At 39.4% G+C, this 21,019-nt stretch overlaps 2 protein-coding genes across 6 annotated transcripts in view; one reads left to right on the forward strand and one right to left on the reverse strand.

Moving 5' to 3' along the window:
• The window catches only part of SCN8A (sodium voltage-gated channel alpha subunit 8), a 184,698-nt gene that overhangs the window by 127,546 nt on the left and 36,133 nt on the right, over positions 1-21,019 (reverse strand). For all 5 annotated transcript variants that reach the window (XM_036252944.1, XM_036252942.1, XM_036252945.1 and 2 more), the window contains exon 2: positions 379-707. In XM_036252944.1, coding sequence (XP_036108837.1) covers positions 379-654 — 276 coding nt within the window. In that variant the 5' untranslated portion in view covers positions 655-707. The remainder of the gene's footprint in view (positions 1-378; positions 708-21,019) is intronic.
• On the forward strand, positions 7,516-8,016 carry LOC118624560 (histone H3.3A-like). The gene has a single exon (XM_036252946.1). It carries the CDS (start codon positions 7,536-7,538, stop codon positions 7,815-7,817), a length of 282 nt encoding a protein of 93 aa, XP_036108839.1. The 5' UTR covers positions 7,516-7,535; the 3' UTR covers positions 7,818-8,016.

Genomic DNA, 21,019 nt, shown 5'->3' on the forward strand with positions numbered 1-21,019 from the left:
TCACAATATCAACACCATTTTTATATTTAAAGACAGAATTTTGAATGCATATGTGAGATTCTACAGGGTTATACCATCTTTTACTATGTCATCTTTCTTGGACTCTATTAAATAGTTCCATTTCATTTATATCCTCTTTTTCATATCTGGCCAGGATCCAAAAATTTGTCTTATTAAAAGAGTTCAGAAGTACCACAACCTTCAAATGACCCTTAGCAGAAATTAACTGAAAAATAATCCCCATGAGCCAGAGCTGAAAAACAAGAGTTAACTACTTATCCAAACTTTGGCAAAGAGACACAGTTCTTTCTCCCCCATTTCCCTAAGCCTGTTAGGAAAAGGGTATCTGAAGCTGCTCCTCCTCCTCCTGCAACTCACTTTCTGCGTCAAATAGTATGGGTCAAAGTCCTCCAGGGGTACAGCGACCAGGCCTTGTGGGATGTCCCCATAGATGAAAGGCAAATTCTTCCCTGCTTCCAGGTCACTGTTTGGCTTGGGCTTGCTGTCCTCATCATCTTCCCGATGACTGCCATCGGCCTTCGGAGGTTTCTTAAGCTTGCTCTCGGCAATGCGCCTCTCGATGTTTGCCAGCGACTCAGGGGTGAAAGGCTTGAAACTATCAGGGCCTGGTGGTGCGAGCAGCTGTGCTGCCATCTTCTCATCCTGCAGCAGCTTCGTTAGTTATGCTGCGTCCAGGACAGTCAGCTCTGGAAGAAAAAACAACACAGACAGCATTAATCAATCATTGCTCGAAAAAGAGGCCAGACTAAACCATTTCACTCAACCTTTATTCACAACTTTTGCAACACATAGTTTCTTCCATGACATGGTTATTTTTCTCTTCAGAAATATCTGTGGCATGAATGGACTAGAACCTAGAACATGTTCATAACCACCCCTAAGGGGAATGATCAGCCAGAAGATCAAAAGATGAGAGTCTCCTGAATGTTAGCACTTTTTACTTAGCTGCAACTCACTGTTAGGAACCACATACAACTACTGTACAAAGATAAATTCCATATCCTCAAGGAACTTCTATTCTAAACTAATCAGGCATATTTAACATTACCCAGGGTTACACGCTAGCTTTGGACTCCTTATATGCTCAAGTTACCTTCCTTTTCTGGAACTCCATTCCCCAACGAAATACTCTAACTTCTAAGGATAACACAAGGGTAAACTGTCAGTCTTTTCAAATTTCAGTTTCTGAAAGCACTAAACCTTTCAAAACCTTGGAGGCACAAAACATAGATAAAATAGCTTCTATCTGCTTTGGCTCTTCCGTTTCAAGGTATTTTTCAATTCACCACATTGTGTAAAAATCCAGCCAGTATCAAAGCCCAGAAGTACCTTCTTTGATGACCAAGCTCCTGCCAGAGACAAATGCAAAACACTTTCTCTGTGGAAAGGGCAGACACTGCTCTATGTACCTCCCCCTCAGCAGCAAGGCATTTTAGAGGACTTCCTCTGATGCAATAGCCCTGCAGCCCTGCAGGGTGAATGACAGCAGAAAGGCCTGCATGCAACCTGAGAGGGGCTCAAACCAGGACAGGACATGAGAGAAGAGTAACAAATCACGATTCCCTTTTATAAGAAATACTGAAGTAATGCCAAAACAGAACCAATGATTTCTAAGCATGGTATCTGAAAGCCAATTTTCACTTATGTTTAAACAGGGTTTTTAAAGCACCCCCTGCCCTGGCTGGTTTGGCTCAGTGGTTAGAGCGTTGGCCCTTGGATCAGAGAGTCCCGGGTTTGGTTCCTGCTAAGGGCATGTACCTCAGTTGCACTTTGTCCCCGGCCCTGGTTGGGGTCATGTGGGTGGCAGCCACTCGATGTGTCTCTCTCACATCGATGTTTCTCTCTCATTCTTCCTCCCGCTCTATCTGAAGATAAATGCAAAAATTTCCTCGGGTGAGGATAAAAAATAAAATAAAGCACCCCCCAATGTCAAAAGCAACACAATGGCCGGTTACTGTCACAAGAGGACCCTGGCAGGTGAGTCCAATCATGAAAGCTTTAGGGTGTTACTGGCAGTTCATCTGGTGCTCCTGGCACTGCTCTTTTCTTTACTTTGGTGACCTCCACAAAGACAAACTGATAAATTTGTTAAAAAGGCTAGTGACTGTCCTTTCCCTCCTACTTAGCCCTCAGAGTCTGCTTCAAGGCACGTATCAGTAAAACTCTAGGCTCCTCAAGAGAACAGTAGCAGAGTTAACTCTAAATAATTTGGGAGTGAAATACCCAAGGGCTCCTTTTATAAATACACTGCAGAGATTCCAGATTTCTCTAGTGGTAGTGATTGCTAAGTGTTACAAAGGCAGTAAGTAGTGTCCACATACAGGCTGATCAGCTTACTCATTGCACAGGACTAATGAGGCCAGAACCACAAGGATGCCCACACACAGACCTGTCAGCTTCATGCTGTGCAAAAACACTATTCCACAGGCGGTATGGTCAAAGAAATCGTTTTCACATGTGAAGCATGAAATTTTAGAGCTGCAAGGGATTTACAGATCCAGTCCATTTCATTTTACAGATTAGTAAGCTTGGGGTCCCAAGAGACTGGACAACCTGCCCAGAGTCACAGGGCCAAGGTAAAAATCACAACCAAAGAGCTCTGACTCGTCAACTCACACTTCTTTTTTGTTGTTGTTAATCCTCCCCCAAGGATATTTTTCTCCATTGATTTTGAGCGAGAGTAGAAGGGCGGTGGTGTGTGTGTGTGTGGGGGGGGGGGGCAAAGATTAGTGCAAGAGCAAGTCACTGAAGATGCTGACAAACTCTTGTGACCTGATATACACCTGGGTTCTTCACAGGTACAGTTGACCAAGGCTAAGTCCTCTGCCTCTGCTTCCAGATCCTGTTTCCTCCTGCCTTTTCCAAGACAGTGTTCCTTCAATTACCCCTGCTCTCTATGCCATTTTCACTCTTTTCTTTTCCTCTGCTTCAGTATCTTCTCCCTTTACATCTTCATCCCCCGATACCCCACTCTCCATGTGGCTACTAAGTGATCCTGGTTCTCTCCATAACTGCAGCCCCCACTTCCCCTACCACCTTTCTTTTCTAAGGGCTGTCCTTCTGCAATCTCTCTTTCAGGGATCTCATCTACTCAAAATAATCTGTACGTGGGTGATTTTCAGATTTCTATCTGAAGAGCCCTGACTGCTCTTCTGAGCCCCACAATTGCTGTCACCACTTCAAACTGAAGCACTAAAAACCACACATGTTTTCACTCCCTAAATGGATTCCTCCTCCTGGCTTTTTAAATTCTGTTATTGGGACCATCATTTTTCCAGCACCTAAGTATGGAACCTCAGTCATCTTTGCCCTGTTGTCATTTACCATCCTTGCCAACCAGTCACGAGCTTTACTAATTCTTCCTTCTGAGCTTCCATTTAAAACAACATCACCCAGTAAATCAGTCAGAGAAATGATTTCACTTATATGTAGAATCTAAAGAACAAAATAAACAAACGAACAGAACTGAAACAGACTCATAGACACAGAACAGACTGATGGTTGCTAGAGGGGAAGGGGTCTGGAAGACTGGGTGAAAAAGGGGAGAGATTAAGTACATACTGGTAGTTATAAAACAGTCATGGGGACGTAAGTACAGCACAGGGAATATATAGTCGATAATATTGTAATAACAATGTATGGTGCCAGGTAGTACTGGAAATACTGGGGGAACACTGTATAAAGTATATGATTACCTAATCACTATGCTGTACACCTGAAACTGATACAAAATAATGGATGTAAACTGTAACTGAATAAATTTTAAAAAGACATTAAATAGTCTAAAAAAACAAAACAAAACAAAACAAAACACAGCATCACCCTAATTCAGGTCACATGTAACTCCCACTTGTGGGCCAGTCCTCAGTCCACCTGACACATCTCCAAAGATCTGTTCCCCTAAAAATATGCTTCCATTATGTCATCTCCCTCCCTCAAGCCTACCAGAGCTACAGGACTGCCATTCAGGGCCTTTTACAACCTTGCATCTCATTCTCTTCTACTGCTTTCCTGCAAGAACATCTACTCTGGTAACTATTTTTTGTTTTCATTTTCTAGTTGTTGTTTTTCCTAAGGTAGTACATAATACAAGTGAACAGGTCTTAAGTGCAGGCTGGTTATTTTGTATATACCTTTGTATATTTACCTGTGAAACCAACACTCAGATCAAGATATAGATTTATCTCCAGTACTCCAGATGGCGCTCTCTCTCTCTCTTTTTTTTTTTTTTTGGTACGTGCCCCTAGTGGGAACCGAACCCAGGACTCTCTGGTCTGCAGGCTGACACTCCAACCACTGAGCCAAACTGGCCAGGGCCAGATGGCTCTCTTGAGCCCCCTTGTCAATTACCACCAACCCCATACTCTCCCAGTAAAAGTTATCTGCCATCCATCACCAGAGATTAGTTTGGCCTGTTCTTGAACTTCATATACATAGAATATAAGTATACTCTTCAGGGTCTGGCTTCTTTCACTCAACATTATTTCTGTAAAATTCATCTTTGTTTTATGTGTAGCATTAGTAATTCTTTCATTGCTGTGTAGTATTCTGTGTACGAATATAGCACAATTTATTTACCCATTCTACCTGATAGACATGTAGGTTGTTTATCGTTTTAGGCTATGATGAATAAAGCTGCTAAGAACCTTTTTGTACATGTCTTTTGGTGGCCATATGTGTTCATTTCTCTTCAGTATATAGGGAGGCATGGGATGCTGGAGTCAGAAGAGGGCATATGGATAGTTTTAGTGATACTCCTTCCAGCAATATAAGAGGGTTCCAGTTGCTCCACATCTTCACCAATGTGGAAATGACAGGGATCTTAATTTTACCCATTGTAGTGGTGTGTATATACACATACATATATACATGTAAATAGAGTGGAATCTCATAATTTTTTAAAAACGAATTTACTGAGATGAAATTTATATAACATAAAATTAACCATTTGAAAATGAAGAATTCAGCGGTAATCAGTACCTTCACAATATAGTGCAATTATCACTTTTAGTTCCAAAACATTTCCATTACAGTCACCCACGGCCACTTCGTGCTCTCATGGTCACGGTCTCACTGTATCGCGGTTTTCTCAAATACTATACTATACTTGAAGAAACCGGGATAGAGTGAAGCCACGAACGTCGAAGCCCAAAGTGACGAGGGACGATTGTATATAAACAAAGCATCCTACTTCGTGGAAATTTATTTATCGCGGTAGAGTCTGGAACTGATTAACCACGATAAATGAGGGCTGACTATACTTCATTCACCTCCTCATCTCCCCTCTCCCTATACCCCCAGCTCCTGGCAACCTGTTCTGTCTACTGATTTATCTATTCTGGATATTCATATAAAGTAAATCATACTTTATGTAACATTTTATGTCTGGCTTCTTTCACTTAGTATAATATTTTTGAAGTTCATTCACATTGTAGCATGTGTCCAGACATCATTCCTTTCTATGGATGAATAGGGTTTGTTATAGTATGTATGTATCATGGCTTGTTTATTCATTCATCTATTGATGGACATTTGGGGTCTTTCCACTGTTTGGCTATTATGAATAGTGTGTGCACATATGCTTATTTTAGTCCCTGTTTTCCATTCTTTTGAATATACACCTAGGATTGGAATTGCAGGGTCATACGGTAACTCTATGTTTAACTTTTTGAGGAACTGCCAAACTATTTTCCACAGTGGCTGGACCATTTTTGCATTCGCACCAGAAATGTTAGCAATGTAATGGTTACGATTTCTCCACACTGTAGCAAATACCTGTTATTTCTTTCTTTCTTTTTTTAAAAAATTAAATTATAGCCATCCTAGTAGGTGTGACATAGTGAACCTCACTGTGGTTTTCATTTTCTAATGACAATGATGCTGAGGATTTTTTCAAGTGTTTGTTGGCTCACTGTAGTTTTAATTTGTTGTTTTAATATGTTTGTTGCCCACTTAGATATTCTCCTTTGTGAAATGCCAGTTTAAGTCTTCGTCCACTTTTTCTATTGGGTCATCTGCCTGTTCTTATTGATTTGTGGGAGTTATTTGTATATAGTCCAAACAGTAAAATATATTTTAAATGTCAAATATATTTAAAATATTTTTCTCCTTTTTAGGTTTTTTTTTTTTTTTTAAATCCTCAACCAAGGATATATTTTATTGATTTTAGAGAGAGAGGAAAAGAGAGAGAGAGAAACATTAATGTTGAGAGAGAAGCATCAATTGGTTGCCTCCAGCATGCACCCTGATGAGGGATTGAACCCCAAACATTTTTTGGGGGGTGTAGGAGATGACGTTCCAACCAACTAAGCAACTCAGCCAGGGCTCCCTTTTACTTTCTTAATGGTGTCTTTTGATAAACTGTAGTTCTTAATTCTGAATCCAATTATCAACCTTCCTTTTCTTTTTCTTTTTTGTTCTAGAAATCTTTACCTATCCTAAGGTCATGCAGCTATTACCCTATGTTTTGTTCTAGAAGCTTTACTGTTTTACCTTTCTTATTTAGATGTCAAATAATTTGAAATTGATTTTTGTATATCTTGTGAGATAGAGGTCAAGGATAATTCTTTTTCTATGTGGATATCCAATTGATTCAGTCTCACTTAATGAAAAGTCTGGTCACTGTTATTTTCATTGACTCCTAAATGTACTTCCATTTCCTTGTTTTAAATCTCCTGAAGTCTTTCTTTCCCTCCTTAAATTCTATTCATCCATTAAAACCAGTTTAAATTCCTCCTTCTGAGGAAACTGTCTTGCAAAAAGTAAAGCTCAACTTTTTAGAACTTAGACTATCCTTCCTGTACAGATAAGTAAGCTTATTAGTAAATTAAATAAGAGAGGTTAACTGCAAATCAGTGACAGAAGCACAGCTGGGGCACACAGTTCTTGGCCTTCAATACAATGCTCTTTTCACTGTGCCATAGTCTCTTAGGTAATTCACCTTGTCCATCATTCCACTACCACCTCAGCGTTCTTCTTCCTGCCGTGCGAAGATGAGACAGCCAGCCCAGGTGATGAAAGAACAATAAAAGTGACTTTCAGACACTAGAGTTCCAAAAAAGATTGAACTAGACTCAAAGTTGGAGACCACAGACGATCAAAGCTCTCTTCCTTTGGTCATCCAGGAAGACTAAGACCTTAAAATGTCAGTTGTGGCCTGAACACATACAAATAAAAATGAATCTAAATAAAGAGGGAAAGAGTGGAAGAGGGAAAGAAAACAGGCACTGGAGTGAGCTTTTACAGGGATGAAGGAAGAAAGACGACATCTAGGTAGAATTGTTAAAGGAAACATTTTGGGCAAGGGTACATAAGAAAAAAATGTCAGGAGCAAGTAATATTAAAACTTGTTGCAGGCTTAAAAAAGAACAAAATCGAAGGACTAAATTTCTGATATCAAAAGTTACTACAGAATTGTGTTCGCAGCCGCTGTCGCTCTCTAACACCTGCACCGCCTCCAGTTCGCGGAGCTCCAGCTGAAGCAGAAGCGGGGTAAGTAAAGAGGTCTCTATACCATGGCTCCTACAAAGCAGACTGCCCGCAAATCCACCGGTGGTAAAGCACAGAGGAAACAACTGGCTAACAAAGCGGCTCGCAAGAGTGCGCCCTCTACTGGAGGGGTGAAGAAACCTCATCGTTACAGGCCTGGTACCATGGCACTTCGTGAAATTAGACGTTATCAGAAGTCCACTGAACTTCTGATTCGCAAACTTCCCTTCCAGCATCTGGTGCGAGAAATTGCTCAGGACTTCAAAACAGATCTGCGCTTCCAGAGTGCAGCTATTGGTGCTTTGTAGGAGGCGAGTGAGGCCTATCTGGTTGGCCTTTTTGAAGACACCAACCTGTGTGCTATCCATGCCAAACGTGTAACAATTATGCCAAAAGACATCCAGCTAGCACGCCGCATACATGGAGAACGTGCTTAAGAATCCACTATGATGGGAAACATTTCATTCTTTAAAAAAAAAAAAATTCTCTTCTTCCTGTTATTGGTAGTTCTGACGTTACATATTTTTTTCCATGAGGTCAAAAGGTACCTAAGTATATGATTGCAAGATGAAAATAGGGGGCAGAAATCAGGTATTGGCAGTTTTTCCATTTTCATTTGTGTGTGAATTTTTAAAATATAAATAGGGGGACGTAAGGCATTAATGCAAGTCAAAATGTTTCAGTGAACAAGTTTCAGCAGTTCAACTTTATAACAATATAAATAAACCTGTTAAATTTTTCTGGAAAAACAACAACAACAAAAAAGTTACTAGAGCCCAGCTGGTGTGGCTCAGTGGTTGAGTGTCGACCCACACACTAAGGGGTCACCAGTTAGATTCCTGGTCAGGGCACATGCCCAGGTTGTGGGCCAGGTCCCCGGTGGGAGGCATGTAGAAGGCGGCCAATCGACGTTCTCTCTCATCGATGTTTCTATCTCTTTCTCCCTCTCCCTTCCTCTCTCTCTAAAATCAATAAAGAAAAGAAAGAAACAGATGGAGAACTTTAAAAAGAAAAAAAAGTTACTACAAAGATACAGCAACCAAAGCAGTGTAGGACTGAAATAAAGACAGACATTTAGAACAATAAATACAATAGATTAGGGCACCCAGAAACCAACTCTCACATATATAGTCAAGTGATTTTCAAGGTTGCAAGACCATTCAATGAAGGAAGAGCAGTCTTTTCTATAAATGGTGCTGGGAAAACTGGTTTTACACACGCAAAAGAATAAAGCTAGACTCTTACCTTATAACACAATAATTAACTCAAAAGGGATAAAATACCTAAATGTAAAAGCTAAAACTATACAACTCTAAGAAGAAAACACAGGGGAAAAGCTTCAAGACATTGAATTTGGCAATGATTTCTTGCATTTGGCACCAAAAGCACTGCAACAAATCGAAAAAATAGATATACTGGACTTCATCAAAATTAAAAACCTTTGTGCATCAAAGGACACGATCAAGACAGTGAAAAGGCAACCCACAGAATGGGAGAAATATATGCAAATCATTTATCTCATAAGAGTTTAATACTAAGAGTATATAAAGAATTCTGGCCTGGCCAGTGTGGCTTAGTAGTTGAGCGTTGACCCATGCACCAAGAGGTTGCCGGCTCAATTCCCGGTCAGGGCACATGCCCAGGTCGTGAGCCAAATCCCCAGTGCAAGGCGTGTAGGAGGCAGCCAACCGATGTTCTCTCTCATTGATGTTTCTATCTCTCTCTCCCTCTCCCTTCCTCTCTATCTAAATTCAATAAAGAAACAAAACAAAACAGAATTCTTACAACCCAATAACAAAAAAACAACAAGAACCTAATTTAAAAAATGAATAAAGAACTGGACTAGACATTTCTCCAAAGAAGATATACAAATGGTCAATAACTTAATGAAAAATGCTCAACATAACTTATCATTAGGGAAATGCAAATCAAAACCACAATGAGATACCACTTCACACTCATGAGAATGGCTATTACAAAGCAAAACACACAATCGAACAACAACAACAACAACAACAAAACACAGAAAATAACAAGTGTTGGCAAGAATGTGAAGAAATTGAAACCCTTGTGCTGCTATGGAAAACAGTATGATGGTTTCTCAAAAAATTAAACACAGCATTACCATAAGATTAAGCAATTCCACTTTTATGTATATACCCAAACCTTGAAATTGAAAGCAGGGACTCAACCAGATATTTGTACACTCAGGTTCATAGAAGTATTATTCACAATAGCCAAAATGTGAAAACAACCCTAAGGTCCATGGACAGGTGAATGGAAAAACAAGATGTGCTAAACATATATACAATGGAATATTATTCGGCCTTGAAAAGGAAGGAAATTCTGGCACATGCTACAACATGGATAAATCCTGAAGACATTACACTAAGTGATTAAACTAGATACAAAAGTTCAATATTGTATAATTCCACTTATATGAGGTACTTATAGTTAAATGCCTAGAGACAAAAAGTAGAACAGTGATTAATGAAGGCTAGGGAGAGGGAGCAATGTTTAATGGGTAAGTTATTTTCAGTTTGGGATGATGAAAAAATTCTGGTAATGGACAGTGGTGATGGTTGCACAATGTAAATGTACTTAATACTACTGCATTGTACACTAAAAATAGTTAAAATGATAAATTTTATATTACGTATATTTTACCACAGTTCCCTTAAAAAGAGGAAAAAAACTCCCAAACATTTACTGTGCTCCCTACTATATTCCAGATAATAATAATGTACTGATAATAATTATAGCTCCCTGCCTTCAGGGTCCTTTAAAGTGTTTTAGGGGTAGTAGACAAGTAAACAAAGTACAGTATGATAAATGCAATAAAGGAAAATAGGCTTTTACAGACACATGCAACTAAGACACCTAATCTAGTTTGGAAAGATCATGGAAGGCTTCCTAGAGAAAGTGACACATTAGCTAGAGCCTGAGGGATGACTGGTGGAGTGAGGATGGCAGAGAAATGGATGTCGGGAAGAAGAAATAGCATATACAAGACACCACAGACAGAGGAGATCAAGCCACTTGGGTACTGCAAACAGTTCAGTGTTAAGTGACTTGAGACAACTAACAGGTAAGCAGATGCCACATCAAGAAGGTAAAGTCATTATCCTGGGAAGGAGTTTTGATTTTTATATCAAAGGCAATAAGAAGACTTGATCAGAGTTGTATTTCAGAAAGATCATTTCTGCTACAGTGTATAGAATGAGGGGAAGTAGGGGAGTAGGGGGGGGGGGGCAAGATCAGAGTGAAGGAGTGATTCAGTTGAGAGATAATGATGGCCTGAACCAGGAAGCAGCATTAGGGATAATGTACCAAACAATCCTGTCAACCAACTGAAGTGGGAGGTAAAGTAGAACAAAAATCCAGAGAGAGGCCCAGATTCTATCATGGGCAAATGGAAGGAGGTAGTAAAATTCATTGAGACAGGGAATAAAATATTATGTGTAACTCAGGTAAAGATGATGACTTCACTCTTGAACATACTGAGTCTGAGCTGCTTTGGTATATCAAAATGGGACACTAAATAGGCAGTAGGTATGTGGTTCTGAGGTTCAAGAAAAAGACTTAACTAAAAGAAGAGAAGCTTGGTATAGAACTATAGCTAGACTCGGAGGGCTGCCAGTCAGCTCTTTACAGGTTGATACATAGCTCATTTGGAATCAGCTGGAAGAGAGCTCTGTACTGGAAGGAAGGTGGGCAGCTCTTATCACAGTAGAAGAGAGAAATGCAGCCAGATGGATACGTTTACACTCTCTGGGCCCCTCCTTTCTCCAATGACAACTACATGTGAGGCTGCCAATTTTCTACTTTGCCACTTACAGATTTCATTTTGGAAATTCATATAACAGTTCTAGAAATTGAAATAAAAACAATTTTATCAAACCTTAATTTATTCCTTTGAAACATAAAAGAAATAAATAACATAAATGAGCATAAGTGAAACAAAAAACTGCAGTCCTAAGTCTCCCTTAATAACATCAAAATCTGGCTCTTCCACCTACAATTTATGGCCCAGCCTCACCCTGGTGAGTATCACCTTCTCATTGACTTTCTACTTCATTAGGCCACTTTGAAGTTTGTTCTTCCTAAACTTCACATTCACCAAATTTCCCCAAAGCTGAGCTATCGGCCTCTGATTTTCAACACCTCATCTCTTCCTAATCCTTTTGAGATAGATACTCTTGGTTGATTTACATTGTCCTCCTACAGAAACGCTTTGAAGAGTCTGTTTATAGAATAGTTTGAAAGATGCCTAATATGTATATAAATGCAAGATTAACCATAGTAAATAAGTCCATAATAAATAACTATCAGAAGGTACTTGTGAAGCACTTACACTTTTGAGTACTTGAATATTTTGATCTAAAAATGCTTTTAAATATAATCAAAACAGCCCTGGCCGGTTTGGCTCAGCGGTTAGAGCGTCCACCTGCGGTCCGGAGAGACCCGGGTTCGGTTCCCGCTAAGGGCATGTACCTCGGTTGCAGTTTGTCCCCGGCCCTGGTTGGTCGTGCGGGTGGCAGCCACTCGATGTGTCCCTTTCACATCGATGTTTCCCTCTCTCTTTCTCTTCCTCTCTCTCCCTCCCACTCTGTCTGTACAAAAAATGGAAAAATGTCCTCAGATGAGGATAAAAAAAATATATATATATATAATCAAAACAATGATTATTATGATTTTAAATAGATCTAAAAGTGTCTCTGAGCATGTCCTATCAGCCCCAAATGAAGACAGGTTCCACTTTGTCTATATAGCCATACAATTATCAAGCCTACTCTTCTATCTGCTTCTCAACATATAGCCCAATCAAGATGTCATTAGACTTCTATCTCCCTGGCCCTGCAGACTTAGTACAAGTCAAAATTTTCCTCTATTTTGGGACTCTAATAGACTGCTGGTGGGGATGCAGACTGGTGCAGCCACTGTGGAAAACAATATGGTGTTACCTCAAAAAATTAAAAATTGAACTTCCATTTGACCCAGTGATCCCACTGCTAGGCATATACCCTAAGAAGCCTGAAACACCAATCAGGAAGAATATATGTACCCCCATGTTCATAGCAGCACTATTTACAATAGCTAAGATCTGGAAACAGCCCAAGTGTCCATCAGTAGACGAATGGATAAAAAAGCTGTGGTACATATACACAATGGAGTACTATGCAGCGGTAAGAAAGAAAGATCTCTTATCCTTTGAGACGACATGGAGGGACCTGGAAAGTATTATCCTAAGTGAAATAAGCCAAGCAGAAAAAGACAAATACCACATGATCTCACTTATATACGGAATATAATGAACATAACAGTCTGAGGAATACAGTAGACCCAGAAACATGGAAGTAGGGCACAGACTGACATCCCTCAGAAGAGGGGGTGGGGGGGTGGGAAGAGATAAACCACAGAACTTATATGCATGTATGCATGATCAATGGACATGGACAACTAAGCCGGGGATGGGGCGGGGGTGGGGTGGGGAGGGGGGTGCCAATGGGGTAAAAAAAGTAAAATATCTGTAACAAAAAAATAAATAAAAAATTTATTAAAAAAAAAAATTTTCCTCTATTTTATCACCCATTCCCCATTACCAGTTTTGTTTGTTTCTTTTCTTTTTTTTTTAATTTAACTGGCTTTCCTTTTTTTTTTTTTTCTTCCACAGGCACAGGAGCCTTTTCCCTTTATATCCCACACATAAAATCCTTTGTAGACTCTGGTTGTTGCCCCCCATCTACTGTCATTTTCTTCACTAGTTTCCTAATTCAAGATATAGTTTTTAAAAATCCTCACCCAAGGATATGTGTTTACTGATTTGGGGGGTGGGGGAGGGGGGTGAGAAACATCGATTGGTTAAATTAAACCCGCAACCTAGATATGTGGCCTGACTAGGAATCGAACCTGCAACTTTTTGGTGTACTGAGTCACCCAGCCAGGGCAAGTTACAATACAATTTTTCTTGCTCTATAATTGAAAAAGATTTCATTTTTGTGATCTGTAGTTTTCTACTTCTCTTTGCCTCAATTCCAACATGCATATTAGATTATATCCTCAATTTCCTATAGGGATTGTAATATTCACAGTAACACTGAGACTCCCTTTACCACATTTTTTGGTCCCCTCTTCTCCCATCCCCATACAATGACCTAAAAAGAGAACAGATTTTGTCTTATTTCCTACTACGTTGTTTCCATGTTTTCCTGAGAACTAAACTGTTGGCATATGTTTAACATCTAAAAAATATATATATATCAATTAATAGGTGTTCATACCTAGGAAGGAGGACCAAAATATTTAGAAAGCTGTATTTTATTTCAAGTATCAACTGGCTTCTAGGTACCACTCTAGAGCCTGGATGAGAAACTCTCACTTCATACTTTCTCCTGTAAGCATTTAGAGAACATGGAGGAACAGCAAAGACCCTTCCATATGAAGGAATATGGTTGGGGTGGAGGAAGGAAGCAGCTGTACACAGTAAACAAATTTTAATTCCCAATTATAACTGAGAAAAGAGAAATCAACACATCGGATAAACCATGTTGTTCTGTTCCTTCACAATTGGATATAGTAGTTAATCAGTTTAAGTTCACTGCTTCCGACCAAAAATCCGATGGTTTTTGGTTTTAAGCTCTGTCTCTCTACTGTATAATGACTATGAGACTTATTTAAATAACAGAGAAAGTACAAGGGTTAATACGGTGTCTTCACACATAGAAAGTGCACAGTAAATATTAGCTCTTAACACCACTTGTATCACCAGTTTCATTTTTTCCATTCCACTCAATCTTCACAAAATAAATAAAAATCCAAAACAATTCCTATAAATCATTGTAAAAGTCCTGCTAACCAAAAATGACATCATTGTAGAAATAAATTTTTATCAGGCAGTTGGAGACACTAAATACTATGTTCATTTTTCAGTTGATACCAAAAAAATCCAAGTGTGGGTATAAAAGGTAGTTAAAGGGGTATCAATATACCATATGTACAAAAGACAAATGTGGGCAAGTTATATACAATCTCTATTACATTATAGTCTATATACAGCCTGAGGCACACTTGCCAAGTTGAACTGAGAAATGAAGATGAATTCACTTTTACCAGAGAAAGAGATGGTAGAAATGCTTGCTGGGCTTATATTTCACAACTGAGGATGAAGGTATGGACCACGTTAACACTGGTAACATCACAGGGTCATATTACTTTGATCTGCATATACATTTTTTCATAGCATACAGAAATCAGAAGTCACAATATTTGATATCTGACCTTATCTTTTTCAACTTCAAAAATATAGCATATGACTATAATGAGAATTATAAGGTTTCTGCTCCCTATGATCAGTAAGACCCTAGCCCATATGCTTCTATAACGCTTGACAATTTCCAACTAAAATAATGGTTTTGGACAGCTGCAATCACCTTTGCTACAGAGTTTTCTTTTTTTAAAATTAAGACATTAGATCAAGATGTCTACTACATCTCCTAAAGAGAAACAATCGTAGGTCAAGATTGAGAAACTGATATTATAGTTCAGATATTGTCACTGACTAGCAAGTGGCTCTTAATAAATTAAGTCACCTATCCAAGTCTTGGTCTTTTCTATAAAAGGAGGGAGGTGAATGAAATGATTTATAGAGCCAGTTGTGTAATTTATCAGCTAGTTGACCTTGGGAAAATTATCTTATGGCACCTCCATTTCCTCATTTGAGGGTTAAATGAGATGATGCAGAAGTAGATCTCAATAAATAATGATAATCATAATACTATCAACACCAACAGTTAATATGGAGCATTTACTACATGCTAGGCATAGTTCTAAGAGCTTTTATATAATTAATTTGATCCTGTTAACAACCCTGAGAGGTAGTTACTGTTATTATCCCATATTATTGGTGAGAAAACTGAAGCATGAAGAGGTTAAGCAACTTGCTCTAGATCAGAGTGGGATTCAAGCTGTTTGGCTCTAGGGTCTGTGTTCTGAACCATTTCACTATACTATTTCTTGTCATCAGCACTCTTTCCACTTCTCTGCACCTCTTCTAAGATCCTTTTCAGCTCTATGATTCCACAGAAATTAACTAACTGCCCTGGAAGCTGACAAGCTAAGCCAAGTTTGCTTCTCTGAGAGAATTTATTGAGGCTCAGAATGCACAGTAGCTTAAATTAGAAAGAACTGTGTCCTGACTCAATACCTGTCATCTAATAATTGTATGTTGAATAAAGGCATAAGAGGCCCAGTATTATCCAGTTTATCCTTACCACAACCATGACCAAGAATTCATTCAGTCAAAAGCACTTCCTGAATGTCTACTATGTGCCAGGCACTAGAAAGGTTAGAACTTAGAAAACTGTTATCAGAACACATTCGCCTAAGTCATTATCGGTCAGTCATATTGCAGATTCCTGCATTGGATGGTAGAAAGCTGGATTAAAAATTTAAAGCTTTTTTGTTTTCAATTAGTGTAAGTTCAAATGAAATCTTAGATGAAACATCAATATATAATACAGGAAAAAAGCATCTCTGCCTGAAGCCTACTTCATTCCTGAAGACACTCTAGCAAAGTGTCAGGATAGTTCTAAAACTATTACACAAAATAATGACTATTTTTTTAATTTTTATTAATTTATTTTTGTTACAGATGTTTCTCCTTTTCCCCCCATTGACACCCTCCTCCTGATCCCCCTCAAGGCATTGTTGTCTATGTCCAGTGGTTAGGAATATATGCAAATAAGTTCTTTGGTTTATTTCTTCCCTTCCCCCTGCTCCCCTCTTCTGAAGTTTGTCAGTCTGTACCCTACTTCTATGTCTCTGGGTCTATTTTATTCATCAGTTTATTTTGTTCATTATATTCCACAAATAAGTGAGATCATGTGATATATGTCTTTCTCTGAATGGCTTACTTAGCTTAGCATAATACTCTCCAGGTCCCTCCATGTCGTCTCAAAGGATAAGAGATCTTTCTTTCTTACAGCTGCATAGTACTCCATTATGTATATGGACCACAACTTTTTTATCCACTCATCTATTAATAAACACTTGGGCTGGTTTATGTCTCTTTCAACTCCAGATTCAATGGACAACTCTTACAACAATGGATCTGGGACTGTTTACTAATAAAGTTCACTTGATATTAACATGCAAAAATATATGAAAGTGGTTATGTGCCAGTCTGCAAAGTTCAGGTGATAGCTATGAAAATTATAATATATTGTCAGGTACTTTATAAATATTACCTTTAATCCTCACAACAACCTAATTAGACAAGTGTTGACAGCCTCATTTTATAAGTGAAGACAGAGAGAGTCCAAGAAAAAAATGTAAACTCCCAAGGTCACACAGGAAGCAGCTTCTCGCCAAAGCCTTTGTGCTTTCCCCTGTACCTGATGCCTCTCACAATGACTAAGGTCAAGTATTTGCCCACTCCAAAAATGAAATGTTAATATAATATAGACAAAAGCAGTTCTACTCTGGTTGGAGCAGGGAGTGAGCCTGAAGTCTACCTGATTCCTCTCATATCATCCCCTGTATCACCTTGTATCATGGAAGACTTTGGGGCTCAAACCCACAACCCAGGTATGTCCCCTTGACTGGAAATTGAACCCGTGACCCTTTGGCGTGCAGGCCGATGCTCTAACCATTGAGAAACACTGGTCAGGGTGTATCATGGAAGACTTTTAATGACAACATGAGAACTGACAGCATGCATGGCGTTTTCCTCCTCTGGCAACACACAGGTCACTTCACTGGTCAAAAAAATACCTAAACTGGGTTAAACTGTAGGATATTCAAGCAGCATCAAATGACAGAGCTTTGGGTGTGGATAAGAGGTCTGGATACAGGCACTGCAAGGTCTGCTCTTCACTTGCTGAATCAATCACTAATGGATAGCAGGGTAGTTCCACTAAACGGTTACTAGAGGATAACCTACTGACCAAATCCAGAAGCACTGCTCACACTGCTATGAGGTTGCATGGGAGAAAGGAAGATGGTCATCCAAGTAGCTGCTGTGGTGCTCAGACCACATAAGCAAGGGACTGCAAACAGGGGAAACACATACAGTAGACAGCTCTGAGGTACAGGTTAATAAAATCATCTTCCTCATAGAGTTTCTGCAAGGAACAGATGACAGAGTATCTGTCAGAGCTCTCAGAGTGCTATACAAGTGTAAATGCAATAATATACAGTACCCTGGCTATGAATTGCTAGGAAGTCACAGTGGCAAACAATCCTGTGTGTTTAGCCATGATCTAAAGCAAGGTAGATCTTACATTAATAAAACAAAGAATAAAAATCATATGATCATCTCAACAGATGAGAAAAAGCATTTGACAAAATTCAACATCCATTTATGATAAAAAATCTCAACAAAGTGGATATAGAGGGAACATACTCCAACATAATCAAGGCTAACACCAGGGTAGATCTTTCCTGAACAAGATTTTAGACTTGCTAAGAATCTTAAGAGATTAGACTGAAAGAGTGACAAACTCTGCAAACAGTTGCTGAGGCTACAAGTGAATGCCACCTCGTATTTGTATAGCACTTTAACATTTACAGAGCATTTTCTTATCCTTTACCTCATCTCATCTTCACTTGTGTGATTAAAGGAGCAAATATTGCTATATCTGACTTCACAGCAAAGGTATTTGGGGTTAAAGAGATTAACTGAATTACATGGCATCAAACAGCCAAAATATTAAATGGTCCTTGTCGGTTTTCTAAGAGAGAATTCCTTTCCTGTTGAGACTAGCTATATTCCTTATGCTGAACAGAACAATGTTTAAGAAGAGAAAACTCTCTAAATAATTATAATAATGATTATGATGGTGATGATAGAGGCCAGGAAGAAAAATTCTGGGAAAGTAGATGATGCTGGAGAGCATGGTCCAGGAGACAGATGTCAATGCAACTGGGAAGTCCGAGGACAGAAAACAAAGGACATAGAAAAAGAGGAGATAGATGCCCAAATAATACTTTTTCAGAAGTCTACTGGTTTCAAGTTCAACACATCCTGTTTATATCTTTAAGAATACTCCAGTAAAGAGATGCAAATTAAAACAACAATGAGGTATCACCTCATACCTGTCAGAATGGCTGCCATCAACACATCATCAAACAACAAGTGTTGGCGAGGGTGTGGAGAAAAGGGGACTCTAGTACCCTGCTGGTGGGAATGCAGACTGGTGCAGTCACTATGGAAAACAATATGGTGTTACCTCAAAAAATTAAAAATCAGCCCTGGCCGGTTTGGCTCAGCGGTTAGAGCGTCGGCCTGCGGTCCGGAGAGACCCGGGTTCGGTTCCCGCTAAGGGCACGTACCTTGGTTGCAGTTTGTCCCCAGCCCTGGTTGGGTCGTGTGGGTGGCAACCACTCGATGTGTCACTTTCACGTCGATGTTTCTCTCTCTCTCTCTCCCTCTCACTCTATCTGAACAAAATATCGAAAAATGTCCTCGGGTGAGGATAAAAAAAAAAAAAAAATTAAAAATTGAACTTCCATTTGACCCAGTGATCCCACTGCTAGGCATATACCCTAAGAAGCCTGAAACACCAATCAGGAAGAATATATGTACCCCCATGTTCATAGCAGCACTATTTACAATAGCTAAGATCTGGAAACAGCCCAAGTGTCCATCAGTAGACGAATGGATAAAAAAGCTGTGGTACATATACACAATGGAGTACTATGCAGCGGTAAGAAAGAAAGATCTCTTATCCTTTGAGACGACATGGAGGGACCTGGAAAGTATTATCCTAAGTGAAATAAGCCAAGCAGAAAAAGACAAATACCACATGATCTCACTTATATACGGAATATAATGAACATAACAGTCTGAGGAATACAGTAGACCCAGAAACATGGAAGTAGGGCACAGACTGACATCCCTCAGAAGAGGGGGTGGGGGGGTGGGAAGAGATAAACCACAGAACTTATATGCATGTATGCATGATCAATGGACATGGACAACTAAGCCGGGGATGGGGCGGGGGTGGGGTGGAGAGGGGGGTGCCAATGGGGTAAAAAAGGTAAAATATCTGTAACAACAAAAAAAAAAGAATACTCCAGTACAGATCTGCATTACTCATTAAGTCTCATGGAACTGAATCTGAGTGTTTTGTTTCTGTTGTTTTTGTTGCTGTCCTGTTTTGTTTCTACAGTGCCTTAAGACAAAAGCAGGTAGTTACATTTGAGTTACACCAGCAAGTAGCAGAGTGTGGGCTGCCATTTAGTGTTTCTGCTTTCCACTCTACTGCTTTCCTATGATAACACACTGCCTCTAAGCACTGTGGACATAATGTAGACAGGGTGTTTTCAGAAGCATCCATAAACACCATCAGCAATGCCTATATGAGGCATAATCTCCAAATATAAAGCACAGCAACATGCATCCCAACACTGTTAATAATGCTTACCCGTCTACTTTACAACTGGAATCTCACCGCCATCCCATGACAGGCCCACAGAGGTTAAGTGACTTACTCAGGATCACAGACAGTAAATAGCGGAGCTAGGACTTAAACTCAGAATGTGACTCTTCATCCAGTATTCTCTTCTGTAGTATGATGTTTCTCATTCAGAAAAAGAATGTTATAATGGGACAAGTACAGCAGTAGCAAGATGAGAAATATTTTTTATATTTAATCTCATTTATGATGTATTAACAAAACTTAATCTTGCCCTGGTCGGTTTGGCTCAGTGGAGCGTTGGCCTGTGGACCGGAGAGTCATAGGTTCGGTTCCCGCTAGGGGCACGTACCAAAAAAAACAACTTCATCTTGTACTTTCCCTTGAGATGTTCAGAGTTCTCCCTCTCACCTACTCAGAGAAGATGGGACTAGCAGAAGATCCAATAGGAAAAATTAAAGCAGAAAAGTGTTTATGATTGTTACGGTGCCTTAACTATTGTTAACCACCTCACTGATGACCAATGAATTGGACTAATCCTCAAAGCTGGCAGAATCCATGCAACTTCAGGGGCAGTACAGTAATTCTAAACTGGTGGATAAAACTAGAAACTGGTATAAAATCTGGGCTTGATGGCCATGGCTCCCTTCTGCTCAAAAGCCTTCAGACTCACCACTGCTTTTTGATTAAAATTTCAAATCCTTAAATGAGCACTCAGGGCCCTTTTCAGCCTATTAATAGACATCCTCTGCTTGTATTTTATGCTCCATAAAACCATTCTTCACTCCTACTGTAGTTTTCCATTCCTATACTTTTGGTTGTGCCATTCCATTTGCCTAGAATGCTAACCTCTCCTTGCTTGGGATAGCTATTCATATTCCCCCTAACCAAAAAAATCTCTCCCCCCTCTTAGTATTTTATATTACTCCTAAAACATTACTTTAAATTACAGTTTTATGTTTCTGGTTTTCCTTTTCCCTACCTGATTATAAGCGCCTCAAGGGCAAATAATGCTTATTAATCATTGCATCCTCCGAATGCCTTGCCTTGTTCACAAAGAGGAACACAGTGGGCCATTGGATAATTGTTTGTTA

This window comes from Molossus molossus, unplaced genomic scaffold, assembly GCF_014108415.1.
Source record: "Molossus molossus isolate mMolMol1 unplaced genomic scaffold, mMolMol1.p scaffold_m16_p_10, whole genome shotgun sequence".
NCBI classification, from domain to species: domain Eukaryota; kingdom Metazoa; phylum Chordata; class Mammalia; order Chiroptera; family Molossidae; genus Molossus; species Molossus molossus.

Bases quoted from the DNA above. Each gene is read 5' to 3' on its own strand.
- LOC118624560 (XM_036252946.1), top strand. From the start codon at position 7,536: ATGGCTCCTACAAAGCAGACTGCCCGCAAATCCACCGGTGGTAAAGCA.